General features: G+C 43.4%; 2 protein-coding genes across 8 annotated transcripts in view; one reads left to right on the forward strand and one right to left on the reverse strand.

Annotated features, from left to right (window-relative positions):
- mcf2l2 (MCF.2 cell line derived transforming sequence-like 2) overlaps positions 1 to 16034 on the forward strand; it is a 102836-nt gene that overhangs the window by 44685 nt on the left and 42117 nt on the right. The window lies entirely within an intron of this gene.
- Positions 3200 to 14363, reverse strand: LOC138199120 (lactosylceramide 1,3-N-acetyl-beta-D-glucosaminyltransferase A-like). The gene is made up of 3 exons (XM_069151070.1): positions 14145 to 14363; positions 4252 to 5053; positions 3200 to 4220 (listed from the first exon to the last, which is right to left on the reverse strand). Exons 2-3 carry the CDS (start codon positions 4542 to 4544, stop codon positions 3335 to 3337), a joined length of 1179 nt encoding a protein of 392 aa, XP_069007171.1. The 5' UTR covers positions 4545 to 5053; positions 14145 to 14363; the 3' UTR covers positions 3200 to 3334.

The raw sequence follows: 16034 nt of genomic DNA on the forward strand, positions 1-16034 counted from the left end.
CTAATTAAAAAGGATTTATTATATAACTTCTCAGTAAATGATTAAATGATAGACATGTTTATATGAATGAGAATGCACAAATTACTTCTGATTACTGATGGTGAACTGAAAGAGGTAATTTGCGACCGGGCTAACGGGCAGAGGATTGAATGAGTGAATTTAAGTCTATAATGATACTTTAAACCAGCCTACTCTGTGATGATTGTGACCACGGGCCGGAGACGGGTCCGGATGGTGTCGCTCAGAGGTCCGGTGGATGGGAGTCGAATAACGGGGGTTTCCTCCCGTTCTCAGCTTTCGATCCGTTCATCTGGCAGATGCTGGCCCTTGAGGTCCTATGGTGTCCGTCGGGCAGAGACGTCTCGGTCAGGCTGGACGTCGGCAGGTGGAGGCTTGGGTCGTTGATTTACTAATCGGCACTTCTTATAACTCTCATGAGTGCTTAGAGCTGGCCTTGCTCGCAGCGTTAACAAAATTACTGATAGTGATACAGGCTCGTCAAAATGGGATGAAATAAGTACGTAATCATCGAAGTTGCTGAAGTACTCTAAGACTTTGATTAACTATGTGCGCTAAAAGCTTAACAAAAAGGCAGATATGACTAAGTCAAAACTTAGCGAAACTCAAAAATAACTGAAAACTGTAACAGGAGCAAAAATTAATTTGAAGGAGTCTTGAAACGAAGGAAGAGAGTTAAAATGAATCTACGAGAAAACTAAATAGAATTGAAATCTGAGTGAATCTGAATGATCAGCTTGAGTCTCCCTCTTTTAAGCTGAAGAGGATGGACAAGGATCAGGGTGTCGAAATTCACCTTATTGATACCCTGTCTCGGGGGGGTGTCATGAGGAGGGGTGTCATGAGGAGGGGTGTCATGAGGACCTAATGTCATTCTACCTAATTACTCAGATAGAGAGGTGAAGGAGGCGGAGAAGAGTGAGAGAGAGAGGTGAAGGAGGCGGAGAAGAGTGAGAGAGAGGTGAAGGAGGCGGAGAAGAGTGAGAGAGAGAGGTGAAGGAGGCGGAGAAGAGTGAGAGAGAGAGGTGAAGGAGGCGGAGAAGAGTGAGAGAGAGGTGAAGGAGGCGGAGAAGAGTGAGAGAGAGAGGTGAAGGAGACGGAGAAGAGTGAGAGAGAGAGGTGAAGGAGACGGAGAAGAGTGAGAGAGAGAGGTGAAGGAGACGGAGAAGAGTGAGAGAGAGGTGAAGGAGACGGAGAAGAGTGAGAGAGAGGTGAAGGAGGCGGAGAAGAGTGAGAGAGAGGTGAAGGAGGCGGAGAAGAGTGAGAGAGAGAGGTGAAGGAGACGGAGAAGAGTGAGAGAGAGAGGTGAAGGAGACGGAGAAGAGTGAGAGAGAGAGGTGAAGGAGGCGGAGAAGAGTGAGAGAGAGGTGAAGGAGGCGGAGAAGAGTGAGAGAGAGAGGTGAAGGAGACGGAGAAGAGTGAGAGAGAGAGGTGAAGGAGACGGAGAAGAGTGAGAGAGAGAGGTGAAGGAGGCGGAGAAGAGTGAGAGAGAGAGGTGAAGGAGACGGAGAAGAGTGAGAGAGAGAGGTGAAGGAGACGGAGAAGAGTGAGAGAGAGGTGAAGGAGGCGGAGAAGAGTGAGAGAGAGAGGTGAAGGAGACGGAGAAGAGTGAGAGAGAGAGGTGAAGGAGACGGAGAAGAGTGAGAGAGAGAGGTGAAGGAGACGGAGAAGAGTGAGAGAGAGGTGAAGGAGGCGGGGAAGAGTGAACAAGTGAAAGTGAGAGAGAGAGGAGTAGAGAGTGTCCGCATATTGGCGTAAAGTCATAGTTTTGATACAGAACACTTTCTATCAGTCACGCTGTGAGCAGAATCATCAGAGAACATTATAGCAGGTCTATAGTAGGAATCACAACGTCCATATTTTGTTCTTGTAGTTGGTGAGTGTTTGGTGGAATATGACCACATGAGGGAGACGTGGATCTTGGAGATGGTCCATCCTGGAGGTCATCGGGCGTCTGGAGAGTATCAACTGTGGAGTTGGTGTATTGGAGCGGTTGTGACCCAAAACGGGATTAAAAGGATGTCCTGTGGTTTTCGACTGGCAGGATGTTATCTCCAAAGTGACATGTTTTATTCACATAAAAGGTGTGGATATCGTCACTTGTGACAGAAGGTTTGGGTTTTTATGAGGTAAAAAGGTGAAAAGAAGGGCCAGAGCAGTTGAACAAAAGTTCACGTTATCTCAAGACGTGGGGCTGAGAACTGGGAGGAGGTACATCCAGGGTCAAATGAGATACCTGGGGAGGGCATGTGGTTCTGGCACTTTGAGAAGGATACTTCAAAGCATGTACGCTACACATGTTGTAATCCTTCATGTGTGCAAAGCAAGAAATAAACCCAGAATTTTTGTCATTTTTTTGGGGAATATCAGGGAATTTTGTTGTTTTTAGTTGCCATTTATCAAAATATAATATTTTCCATGTAGTCTTTTTTTTTTATCACATTATTTCAGGTGTTTCCTGAGTGGTTTTATCTCCTTTGTGTCAACAAGTGGCAGCACTTCAGTAAAGATGTGTCCCAAGAAAACCATGCACAGTTTAGATTTCAAGAGCTTTGGCTTCAAAATGAGGACTTCTAAGAGCGGGTGATAAAAATAGACGACACAAAAGCTAAATGTGAAGTTTGTAAAACTAAGCTAGATCTATTAAATATGGGAGAGGGAACAGCTCGCTGCCATACCAACAGTAAGAAGCATGCTGGTTCCCATCCGAAGGGTCAGTGTGTTTGTGTGTAGGCCACGTCGTGTGTGTGATCAGTATTGTGCAGATGGGTTAAGCAGTGAGAAGTAAAACACCTGTGAGCTTGCAAATTGATAAGAATAAAAAAAATGCCTGTTTCCCTTCTGCTCAGCAGAATTTATTACAGGTCGGGAAGTTTCTGCTTTTTAGTCAGTGACGGTCAGGATAAAATCATGGAATCTGACATTTGACTTGGAGTGGGGTGCCTGTACACTTTATCAATAACCAAAGTGAAACAGTAGATCATTATATTCAACATCTAGTTTATAAATCCTCCCTGAATCTCCAGGCAGATGCTCTTCATAAACCAGAAGCATGCAGCTCTGAGGATGTGAGCCTCATGGAAATAGAAACACACATTCAACCCAGTGAAAACTGATGCTGCGCATGACTGAAGAACAACTGACCATATTTGTTTGCTTCACACAAGAGCTTTGGTCTTTATTACGGAGAGCATACACACCGTTGGTTCAGCGCGAGTTGAAATGAAACACGAGAGAGAAAACGTCAGACTGCTGCTCTCATTTGTGGGCGTGGAAGATTGAGCGTTCAGCAGTCTTTGCATCACATAAACAGCATTTATGTAAAAGCAGCAAAACAGGAGTAGGTGCTCTGGTAACATGGAAGACACAGCAGCATCACTCTCACTGCTGTACAGTACAGATTACCCATGAAGCCTCTGGAGCGGCTGTATGCCGTCGGGGCTGTTGCCACCTGCCACAGCGAGCGCACGTCCGCGGTGTGTCCGTGCGATGTGATCATGTGGTCATAGATACAGGGGTGATACGGAGACTTGCCCTCCCCTGAAAAGTACACGTGCTCCTGTGGAGAGACTCCCATGGCTTTAGCACATATTCCCATGAAAACATCGTCGATGTACATGGAGGAGTTGAGCACCAGAGTGGCCCGGTAGATCTTTGCGGCCACATCCCCTGAAAGTACGTAGGCTGCTCCAGCAGTGTAGTCTGGGTAGGAGGGCCAGGGGTACAGGTCGAAGGGAACGTGGTATTTACTGCTTCTCCGGCGGACTGGAGGGGCTCCCCTGTGTATATGTCCCACCCACAGGTCTTTAGCCCCAGAGTGGCTGCTCAGGAGATGCTGCAGGTACTTCACCAAGTTAGGCATGTGGACGAAGATGTCGTCGTCAGCAGACATGAGGAAGTGTGCCTGTGGGCAGAACGCGTGGCTCCAGTGGAACTGCAGGATCAGTTTGGTTGTCAGGTTATGAAACGTGTCCTCAAAGTCCTGCTGGATCAGGTCTCCGTTGACCCGGTCCTCCTGCAGCAGAGCACTCTGCAGCCCGGATCTCCTCCCAACATCCGGATGAACGCCGATGGCGAACACCAGCCTGACGCTCTCCTTCAGCTCCGACCGAACGAAGCTCTCGTTCCCCCACGTTTCCCTGATGGCCTGGCGCCGCTCAAAGTTCTCCGGTGGGGATTTGACGAAGAGAAGCAGAAGGACATTGTCCCCCGCTTCCTCCACCTCCACCTCCACCTCCACCTCCACCTCCACACTTCTCCGGGTGGTTGATGAGGTATTGATAGTTCACTGACCCGGCCTCGCTGCTAGAACCATCCTTTCTGTGATGACGGTTGGACGTGATGGCGAGAGAGGAGTTGAGGAAGTCGTAGCTGTTGACCAGGTAGCGGTAGGTGTAGGATCTCATGTGGCTGACCACATGATAGTCCAGGTCCTCCCAGGAGACCATCAGCACACACAGAAACAGGCTCGTGGTCAACAGCTGAACACGCTGGCACTTGCGGATACGACGAAATTTCATCAACATCACGACTACTGCTGATGGTGCAGATCTTCTACCGTCCGGGATCTTTCCTCGTCTGAACCTGCCTCTTCTTTTTCTGAAAGAACAGTTTGGTTTTTGATCTTCTTTTAACCTTCAAGCTTGACTTCTCTTCAGACTCTCATTTCTTACTTTCTCTCTCTTGTGCTTCCTTCCTTTACGTATCGTTTTCCTTCTCATATTCTTCTTTTCATTCTCCCTCTATCTCTTTTCTTTCCTTCGTCCTTCCTACTGGCTTCTCTTTTTGTGGTTGTTATATCCAGTAGATCTTTGTTTGGCTCTTCAACAGTCCGGATGCTCCATGACTGATCTCCCTCCACTCTTCTGCTTCATTGTGATCAGGCTGCAGCTGAGGCTCTCCTTCACCTAACAAATATCCAAATGGTGCTTCTTCCTTCTCTCCTCAGATCTCTTCTAGTTTAAAGCCTGTCCTCCAACTCCTTGTGTTTCTTGTGTCTTCTGTGATGTCTGAATGTCGTCAGACCACATGACAGCTAAAAGAAAGAGAGAAACGAGATCAGAAATATAGACATCGTTTTGCCTGCTTGGGCAGCACATAATAATATAATAGTATATAATATAGTCAGCTGGGCCACATCATGCAAACAACCCCGCTCCCTTTAAATATGGACCAACCATGATGTTGTCAAGGTTCACATCACTATTCTCTGTGCATCTACATGTGCTGAGGATGGTGCAAACAGTCAACACCTAGGGTCACATGTGGATAGGCTAACCCTAACCTTAACCCACGAACCTCCACAGCATTTTGGCAATGTTGAGGTTCCTGCACTTGTCCCTGGGTCAGGATTACACATTGTGCTTTCACTATCAAGTACAAGTACAAAAGTACAAGTTGTTTTCCCTCCTTTTTCTGTTTTTGTTTCTCTCTTTTCTTTTATTTATTTTCTGTCTTCCCTTTTGTATGTTATGATAGCAGGGTGAGGGTAAGGGGAGTACAGTTAAAATACAGTGAAAGGCAGTTTCCCATCACACAGGCCAGATGTTCACATCAGTGTGTTCATCCAGTAACTAGTTGCTGTAACTGGTGTAAAACAACCATGAACTGTGTTAGAGGGTCGAATTCACATGATGGAAACACGCTTCTTCTTCCACTGATTGCTGAATGCAACACATTTCTCTATCAGCTGCGTGACACACATGGCTGCTCGGGAGGTGACAGGCCACAGCTTCCTCTTTGTGCTCTTGGCTGACAGGTGCAATGCTGCTAGGGGTTGACACCTCCCCCCCCCCCCCCCCCCCCCCAAAAAAAAAAAAAAAAAAACAACCAAAATGGTTTAGTGTCATATCAAACCTGCCTTCCTACCATTGTTGGTCACACAAAGAATAGCAGATGGTTTACTGTCTTAATATTTGGTCTCTACACACGCTGCCAAAAATAACTTATACAAACCAATACTTTTACGACCTATAAAGGTCTGCCAACATTCAGTGTGAACATTCAGGGCACACAATATTTAAGTGGCTAACTACACTGTAAAACACCCTGTACACCACAGTGGCTAACTACACTGCAAAGGAAGCTGTGAATGTGCCAACTCTGCAAAATGAAGTATAATAGAAGGGCTTTAGTCCAACAGAGACACAGAGCAGAGAAGTTGCTGATGTCGGTACAATGCTGCTACACAACACACTAACCCTGAACACATGTTTCTACTGCAGCATGTTTTCCCTAAAAACAGGACTCAGCCAACCAGATAGCTCTAACCGTGGAAGGCCTCGACATCCAGTCTGAAGCAGACTGTGGCAGGTTCTATTGTCCATGTAAATGATCACTCTTCATTTTCATTTATGATCCTTTAAGTATTTATTGAATCAAATGGTGCTTTAGAGGAGTATTTAGTTTTTACATAAAACCCATTCAAAGGTGATTTTGAATTGACTGTTGTTGAGATGTTTTTTGGAAGGTCTCTTTATGGGAAAACCCAACACAGGAAGTATTTTTTCTGAATGTCGGTGGGGGATCAAACACCTACGTTTCAACAGAACATGTCATGTTTTTACTTGTTTTGAATATTGATGCAAATGGAAAAAAAACATCTTTCCCTTTTGCTTTCACCCTCCAAGGTCGATGTCAGACCAAATTCTTGACGATGACCACTTGTTGCTGCAGTTTAGAACCAAATCCCCTTTTTAGGACACCGACAAACACAAATCCAGCACGAAGTCCAACAAAAACCGAAACTGTTTAAGGTTTGTAGTTCAAGGTTTACTGTGTTGGAGAAGGTGAGGTAAGGTACATTTATTGATGTAACACCTTAACATGCACAAGGAAACCCAAAGTGCTCGACAGAAATACAATAAAACTAAACAAGAGCTAAAGGAGTCACCACCAGAAAACAGGTAAGAACAACTAAAAAACAAAACACATGGAAAACCGTTGAGACATCAGCAAATGATGAAGACAGTCAGATTTAAACATGTTCAGTTAATGTTGAAGACATTTTCTCTTTCATATTGTCTGGAAACAGCTTCTACTCCCAAACAATGACCTCAGCGGATTGCAGCACTGGATTCATAGATCAGACTGGTGTTATAGACCTACGTTTCGTAGATCAGACTGGTGTTATAGACCTACTTTTCGTCGATCAGACTGGCGTTATAGACCTACGATTCCTAGATCAGACTGGTGTTCTAGACCTACGATTCGTAGATCAGACTGGTGTTTTAGACCTACGATTCGTAGATCAGACTGGCGTTATAGACCTACGATTCGTAGATCAGACTGGCGTTATAGACCTACGTTTCCTAGATCAGACTGGTGTTCTAGACCTACGATTCGTAGATCAGACTGGTGTTTTAGACCTACGATTCGTAGATCAGACTGGTGTTTTAGACCTACGATTCGTAGATCAGACTGGTGTTTTAGACCTACGATTCGTAGATCAGAGTAGCGTTATAGACCTACGTTTCGTCGATCAGACTGGCATTATAGACCTATGATTCGTCGATCAGACTGGCGTTATAGACCTACGATTCGTAGATCAGACTGCCGTTATAGACCTACGATTGGTAGAGCAGACCGGCGTTATAGACCTACGATTCCTAGATCAGACTGGTGTTTTAGGCCTCAGCCATTCAATGATCTATGGACAAGTAAAAGTATTTTGAAATTGATCTTCTCAGAAACAATTAAAGTGATTACAGAACTACAGTTATGTCCTGAGGTTTTTTAGTTCCTGAGGGATTCAACCTGCAGCAGCAGCTTGAACCAGCTGAAGCTGTCTGATTAATGTCTTACACAGACCTGTGAATAGTCCAGTCTACAGGAGATACATACATGTACATGTGTCTAAACTTAATGATATCTTTGAAGGATAATCTTGTTTATGTGACTCCTGAAATTCAAGTCTGAATCAACGATTAAGTTGAATTGTCTTCTTACTTCTCTCTATTCTTACTCTTTCTTCTTTTGCACCAAAAATAATAACTTTAGTTTTATTGAAGTTATATTGGCAGAAATGGAATATTATATTCATAACTGTTTTTTCATTAGTGTAAAATCACCTGAAACTGAGAGTTGTTCAGTTTCCACTACCTTAGAACGAGCATGCGTCTACAGTAGCGTAGAAGGGACAAACCAAACTCAGACTCCATCAAGGGCCTTTTGATTTATCGTAGATTTTCCTGTACACACTTTAAAATGGACTGCTCCTTTAAGTTCCACTGCTGGTAGGTCTTCACCCACTCAAAACAAAACAAAAATAATTTGAGTCCTAAGTGTCATCTTTAATCTTTATAGTTTTATGTGAACTGTGTTGAAACTGGCCTGCCGCTTTAATTTGAACTTTTTCTGCAGTGTGATGGATTGGAGTGAGAACAGAATCACACATTAATGGACATCACTGCTCAGGAGATAATATTTGACACCCAGCAGGTCACAATGTTTGAAAGGTACATATTAGAGATTACACACTCAGCAGTTTTCTACAGCAGCCTACTTTCTTTCTCAGACAATACAGATAAGTTCAACTTACTTTAATCACAGGAACTGGAGTCTCTACACAGGTTGTTAATATATCAACTGTACCAGTAAGCCATGACAGTGAGCCAGCATGTATAATAATACTAGAACTAATAAAATAGTAACATAGAGCCCTGCAGTGTGTCACAGAGCAGGTAATGTGTTCTTTAACTAGTCGTCATGCAGCATGACATAGACTCTATGTGGGAAAACTACGGCCCGCGGGCCATATCCGGCCCGTTGGTCTTTTTAGTCCGGCCCGCCGAAGATTGGTACAGAATTGCCCAAATTAAATCATATCATAATTATGACTGCATTCATTGGACCTTGTCCTGTAATACCTGGCGGTCCACCAGGTGGCGCACTAGGCGCAGTGAGACATTGACTTGATTTTGCGGAGGCCGGGCTGCTCTCTGTTGTTACTCTGCTGCTGCTCTGAACACATCTGCAACAATGAACGGGCCAAAGAAAAGAAAAGTCGACAGTGAGTCCCGAGTGTTTCATAAGGAACGGACGACTAAATACTTGTTCACTGAAGTCCGGTCGAAGGCTGTGTGTCTTATTTGCCAAGAAACCGTTACGGTTTTAAAGGAATACAACATCAGCCGTCACTTTTCCACCAAGCATGCTCATTGCACTAACAACCAGTCAACGTGGGAACGGACGGCGACCGCTCAGAGGTCAGCAGATAGTTTGCAGGCTCAGCATCTTCTTGGATGGCAGTTTGTCATCTGACAAACTGCCATCCAAGAAGATCAAGCACGAAGGCAAGCTATTTGCTGGCATTCAAATTAGCAAAGACCAGCCAGCCTTTCTCCGAAGGGGAGTTTCTCAAAGAGTGCGTGGTAGAGACAGCAGGTATCTTGTGTCCTGAGAGCAAGAACAAATTAGAAAACATGAGCTCATCACACAGGACGGTGACTCGCCGTGTTGAGATGATTGACGAAGACTTGGAACTGATTGATCTCCAATGTGACACCGTCTTAAAGGAGAAGTTCAACTCTCTTAAACTGGATGAGTTTTATGCTTCATTAAAGCAGCCAAATTTCAGCAAGAAGATCCTGGTGTTGTTTGTCTCTACGTATGTGTGTGAACAGACTTTTAGTGTGATGAACACCAACAAAGCACCTCACAGATCCCAGTTGAGTGATGAACACCTCAGATATGTTCTGAGAACACAACAAAACTAACACCAGACTACGATGCTCTGACAAAGAAGGTGATCAACAACACTGTTCCCACTAAAAGTGAATGGAAGTATTAACACTGTAATGCAGGGGTCTCAAACTTAATTTACTTGGGGGCCGCTGGAGGCAGAGTCTGGGTGAGGCTGGGCCGCATCGGGTATTCCACAAGAAAAGCTTTGTTAAAAAAATTCCAATCTTCTCAAATGTCTTTATTTTTTATTTTTTTAACACAAAATAAGATGAAAAAATAAATAAACAAATTAAGAATTAATAAGTAAATAAGTAAATAAATCAGTAATAAATAAAATAATAATAATTAGATTTCTCTCGTCAGCAACTATGTGGTTTCTTCAGTCTTCTATATCTGCTGTATTCAGATTTAAACGTCTTTATTAACAGTTCTTTAACCTCAATGGGTTCTTCTGAACATGAATTGTCCTGAACATGAATGGAACATTGAAGAACATGAACTGTTCTTCTGAACATGGCTTCTCTTGCCTACTCCTTGCTGCTAGAGACCTGGCAGCGCTTCCTCTCTCATAGCTGAGCCACATTTGTCTCGAGGGAGGAAGCAGTTGAGATCCTCAGTATGGCTTGAAGATGATCATCAGTAAGTCTGGACCTGTACTTGGGCTTATTGAAGTTCAAGGTGGAGAAGAGCTTTTCGCACAAGTATGTGCTCCCAAAAAGGCACATGGTCCGCTTGAACATTCGGGAAAGCTCAGGGAAGCTGGGGGTCAATTCTCTCAAAAATGGCCCAAGCTTGTCTGCTTTTCCACTCACCTCCCTGAACTTGGCTTTGAGGTCAGAGTTGCACTGCAGGTCAATGAGCTCCATTTGAAGCACAGGAGGGGCATCTTGCACATCAAAGGAGAAGGGGTCCGCAAAAATTTGAAATGTGGCTCTGTGCGTCTTGAAGTCTGCAAATCTGTAATCGAATTCCTCCTGTAGCTTCAAAATGGCATCAACATACTTCTCACCACTGAATGGTGTGCCTGCATCCACGAGTGCCTTGCATGCTGGGAAATGGCAAAGGTTTGTCTGAGAGAGCTGGGCTTTCCATAACACAAGGTTTGTGGAGAATGCTCTCACGTTGTCATAGGCAGCACTGACCAGTTGCCCCTGGCCTTGTAAACTCTTGTTCAGTACATTAAGCTCATGTGTGAAATCAACAAGAAAAGCTAAGTCCATGAGCCATTTGGGATCACTTAGCACAGGAACAGCCACCCCATCCTTCTCCATGAAGGCTTTCACTTCTGCTCTCAACTCAAAAAATCTCTTCAAGGCGTTTCCCTGCTGAGCCAACGTACCTCGGTGAAGTAGAGCACATCCCCATCTTCTGACTCTATTTCCTCTAGAAAAGCACAGAACCTTCCCTGGATCTGATTTGGTTGATGCATTTCACAACGACAGACATCACATTGTCAAACTTCAGGCATTTGCTGCAAAGGGCCTGCTGATGGATAATGCAGTGCAGAGCAATGGCCTCCTCTACACCCTCCTCTTCCAGTTTGTTTTGAACAAGTGCCACCAGTCCATTTGTCCTCCCTGTCATTGATGGCGCTCCATCGCTTGTTATTCCAACAAACCTCTTCCATGGCAAACCGGCATTCTCAATGGCATCACACAGCTGGTGAAACATCTCCTGAGCGGTGGTCTGGCCATGCATTGGGATTACTGTGAGCAACTCCTCTATCACTTCACAATTGTCATCGATACCACGGACATACATTGCGAGCTGGGCGGTGTCTCTGATGTCTGTGGTCTCATCAAGAGCGACTGAGTATACACTGAAATATTTGGCTTTCTCACACAGTTGATCATAAATGTTACTTGACAGGTCAGAAATGCGCTCTGCTACGGTGTTGGCAGAAAGGCTGATGTTGCTAAACTGACCTTTCTTTTCCAGACAGACGATACTTGCAGCCTGTAATATGCACTTTTTGATGAATTCACCTTCTGTGAACGGCTTTCCCGCCTCAGCAATCATCTCACTAACCACGTAGCGAGCTTCGACTGCTGCATTATTCTCTTTGGTTGCTTTCTTGAAGAAATCTTGTTGCCTCAGTAGACGTGTTTTAAGATTTGCAGCCCGGTTGGCTCTCTCATCTCCCTGGTATTTTACATACTCCTCAGCATGTCTAGTTGTGTAATGACGTTTCAAATTGTATTCCTCGTGCACCCCAACTTTCTCTGTGTAAATAAGACACATAGGGGTGCCCCTGTGCTCAACAAAGAGATATTGCATCTCCCACTTTCCCTGGGATTGTCTGTGCTCATCACCAACCTTTCTCTTCACTGCAGGCTTTGAAAAAGACGTGTTTGGGGCTGTGGGATATATTTTAATTCCACTTGGTGTCACTGTCGTGTTTAGCCGTGTTTATGACATCATCTAGAAATATATGTAGTGTTCATCGTGTGAGGCAATGCAAATAACAAAATAATGACCCCCAAATAACGGTGCGACCCTATAATTGGTCCGGGTTATCGGGGACTGTTATTGCCGACGGACAGGTGTCGGTATGTGACTGCAGACCACATTAGACTACATTATTTCTTTCTTTTATCTCGCCGCGTACGCATCACTTTGATTTATTTTGTCAGAGAGAGACATATATACGTATAATGTCCCGCTGGGCAGCAACTTAAACAACTTTTTTTTTGAAGTGTTGTGAACGCAGCGCGCTGGGACGGATGTCCACGTTTGCCTGATAGAAACGAGGCAGCCAGCCAGGCCCGGAAGAAAACTCTCCATGGCAACGCTGCTGTCACTTTCACTCATTGAGAAATGTTTCTCTGATTGCATCGAGCCCGGTCGATGTCCCGCCCCCGAGAGCCGTATACCCACCGTGATTGGTCGGTTCGTTCAGCTCCGCACACAACACTGGAAAGTGTCATTCATAGAAAACTCGCGGGCCGCACTAACATTAAACTTTCATATTAAGGTGGGGGCCACAAAATATCGTCTCGCGAGCCGCAATTGGCCTGCGGGCCGCGAGTTTGAGACCCCTGCTGTAATGCCTTTTTTATGTTTATGTTTGATATGTATGCATCTGGTGCTGGCCCGGCCCGTCTGTCAAATTTTAAAAGTCAATGTGGCCCCTGAGCCAAAAAGTTTGCCCACCCCTGACATAGAGCCCTGCAGTATATCACAACATCTGTGGTTATTCTATTCGATTCGATTCGATTCGGTTCTGTTCTGTTCTGTTCCGTTGTATATTGTATAACAGAAGCCAACAGGTTCTCTGCAGATTTACAGATGAAACAGGATGTTAAAAGATAAACAGTTCGATATGCTACTATGTCATATGATGATTTTGTTATATTCAAGACGTCTGAGGGTTAAAAAAAAACCAAGAGATCACACATATCCTCAGAAGAGTGGTACTGGTTATTGGGGTGAAATATTACAGAATGCAGAATATTTTTGTTATCCACTCTGCTGTCACACATGTTTATTCAATATCATCATACAGTCTGCTGGCTTTTAAAACTGGGAAACATGGATTTAAGAAGTTTTAATGAGTGAGGTTCAGAAAATTAAAACTTGTAGGAGGATGTTGTGTTTATTTTACTGTTGTATAAAACAGTAAGTACATAGTATTGAAGTTGTTGATTTTTTCAAGTTATTTCAATCGGAAAAAAGTTAATTAAGATGATAAACAACGTACGTAAACAAATGACACAGAATTTATGTTTTGGAGTCATTTTTATGATTTCAATTATTAAAAAACACCGTACATCTGAGAACTGGAGTGAGGTAGAAATAATTGCTTGCCTATTTTGGGATCCTGATTCTTGCACATGCCTTTAACAGAGAGGAACAAACTGCTGGTTTTCAGGAGTGAGAACAAGATGAAGTGTTGCAAAGGGCCATGCTTTTGTGGTGACTAAACTCATTTTTAACATGTATCACGAGTTGTTGAGATAAATAGGTAGGTAGGTAGGTAGGGTAGGTATTTACTTTATTAATCCCCGAGGGGAAATTTTTAAAAATAAAGCATAATTATTATCAATGTTACTTGAAGTTATAAAACTATTATTCAAATATTTTACATTAATGTGGTCATTCCAGTTTTGCTTTGAGTCGTTTTGACTCGGCAATTATTTCAAATAGATGAACATGGAAGTGTAAAGGGTCTGTTTTTATATCGTGTTTGTTCTCTGAACCACTGCTAACCGGGCTGCTTCGGGCTCATTCAGGCTGCAGGCATCATTTTTTAAAACTCTGGATCCGTCTGGTCAACTTCACAACACAGACCTGGTCAAATAAGAACTTGGAGTTCTGGGAGTTTTTACTTGTCTGACCTCATGTTAACACCTTTTTCTTTTCACCTGCCTAACCGTCAGTCTGTTTCTATAAAGCTGATTTATTATAGATTTCATGAGAAACACAGAGTGGTTCTGACTTACCGAGCTGCATTTAGGTCCAATCCACGTATGAATTCAAGTACAGGTAAAACCTGTTTTCTCTTCAATGCACAAATCAGTGTTTGTCTACCAGAGACATTTTTCAGTCCACTATCTCCAGCTGCTTCTGATCTTCGTTCACCAGCTCTGCTTCCTGCTGCTTTGTCCGAGCTTTCTCTTACTCTCACTTCAAATGCAGTCGTCCACTGGAACAACAGAACAGCTTCAAATGTCTGCTTTGACTGCCCTGAAGGTTTCAGCGTGAGGGACAGATACTCTGCGTGTGGGGGTGTGGTGAAGTGGGAGGAACCACTGTGTTGTCAGTCTTAAAATCTATTACAGATTGATTGAAGATGTATTTGTTAAATTGAAAACACAACTTATTTTCAGAAAAAAGACTCCCTGATTGAATCATTTAGATTGTACTGTGCTGTTGCTGAATAATAATATGTATATTATTAATTAATATTTGTCTAAACTTCAGTGAAATATAAGAAGGAAACATAAAATCCATTCAAAACCATTTTAAAGTTTTCCTTTTTTTTTAAAATCACTTTTATCTGGTGGCAAATCAAAAATAATCAAATGTCTGTTTTGTCCAAAAAGCCATGGTCTTTTTTTTAATTTTTACATGACTTTATAAAGTCACAGAGCTTCTTCAGCTGTTAGACTCACCATGTGCCATAAACCTGATTATGTACATGGAGAGGATGATAAGTCATGTGTTAAATTGTACAAATCAGTGTCAGCACATATGTTGTGAAGAGCAGTCATACACACAAGACTGTCCCATTGTGTCCCTGCACATTCTCAGCTCTAACCAGGTTCGAGGGACTCGCTGCAGTTACAGTGTGCTGAGGTCAGAACAGCTGCAGGACAGCTTTGCTGCAATGACAAGAGAGACACATGAAAAGTTTGTGGTTGCTCATTTTTATTTGACCTTTATTTAACCAGGTAATATCAATTGAGAACCAATTCTCATTTACAATGATGACCTGTCACACTATACAGTGGAAAAACGGCAGCTCTCGTTTTCTCGTCCATACCAAACCGTGCAAATGTTCTCAAACGGTGATGGGCATCTTTCCCCTTCTTTCTTGGAATAAAAGCACTTTAAATAGAAGTGACAGAAACAATTAGCATCATTAAAGTGGTAACACACAGACACAAATGTCCTCCAGTTTATATGTGTGTGATGACGGACGGGAGTAAGTGTCCTCATTCCGGCCTGTACATTTCTGCTCTGTCCAGGTTGCTTTGGTTTTATGGAGATTGTAAAGTGGACTGAATGCGCGGGAAAATGCTCTCCTTGAATCAAAACTTGTTTTCTTTTACAAAGTCACGAATAACCTCACTTAGCCTTAGCGATGAGCTCATAATGCAGGTGTCACCATGGACATGTCCATCAGTATTTGCTAATGAAGTTCAGTGCAACACTCTGTGGGAACAGTTGAAAAAACAGATAACCATATGTAGCACATGTTTTCTGCTTGTTTATTACAATTTGCTGTTTGCATGAAGGCTGCTGTATGTCTGTCTGAAACATAAAACATACCAGTGAAGAGTGAAGAGGGCACAGTGAGTTGACTAGGACTTCTTACTTCAGGTTTTAGTTGCACACATGGATTACCTGCATTGTCATTGACGACCTCCCACTCCTCTGTTTACCCTTTGTGTTTGAGGAGATGCAAACAGTGACAGACAGAGAGCCGGATTGGGAGAAAATGACTCACAACTGGGTTTTAGTCCGAGTCCCTGGCCTGCAGCTTGTTTCACATAATTATCTGCTAAAACGATTATAATTAGATTTTCTCACTTATTGGCCAATAAGTTATGGAACCAGCTTATAGTATATTACCGTGTAGCACTAGAACAATGTCTTCTGTGAGGATA

This window comes from Embiotoca jacksoni, unplaced genomic scaffold (assembly GCF_022577435.1).
Source record: "Embiotoca jacksoni isolate LCO1_2020_lvr unplaced genomic scaffold, fEmbJac1.0.p SCAF_16, whole genome shotgun sequence".
NCBI classification, from domain to species: Eukaryota; Metazoa; Chordata; class Actinopteri; family Embiotocidae; genus Embiotoca; species Embiotoca jacksoni.

Bases quoted from the DNA above. Each gene is read 5' to 3' on its own strand.
- LOC138199120 (XM_069151070.1), bottom strand. From the start codon at position 4,544: ATGTTGATGAAATTTCGTCGTATCCGCAAGTGCCAGCGTGTTCAGCTG. The intron at 4,221-4,251 runs TGGAGGTGGAGG...AGCGGGGGACAA, and splicing joins TGTGGAGGTGGAGGTGGAGG to TGTCCTTCTGCTTCTCTTCG.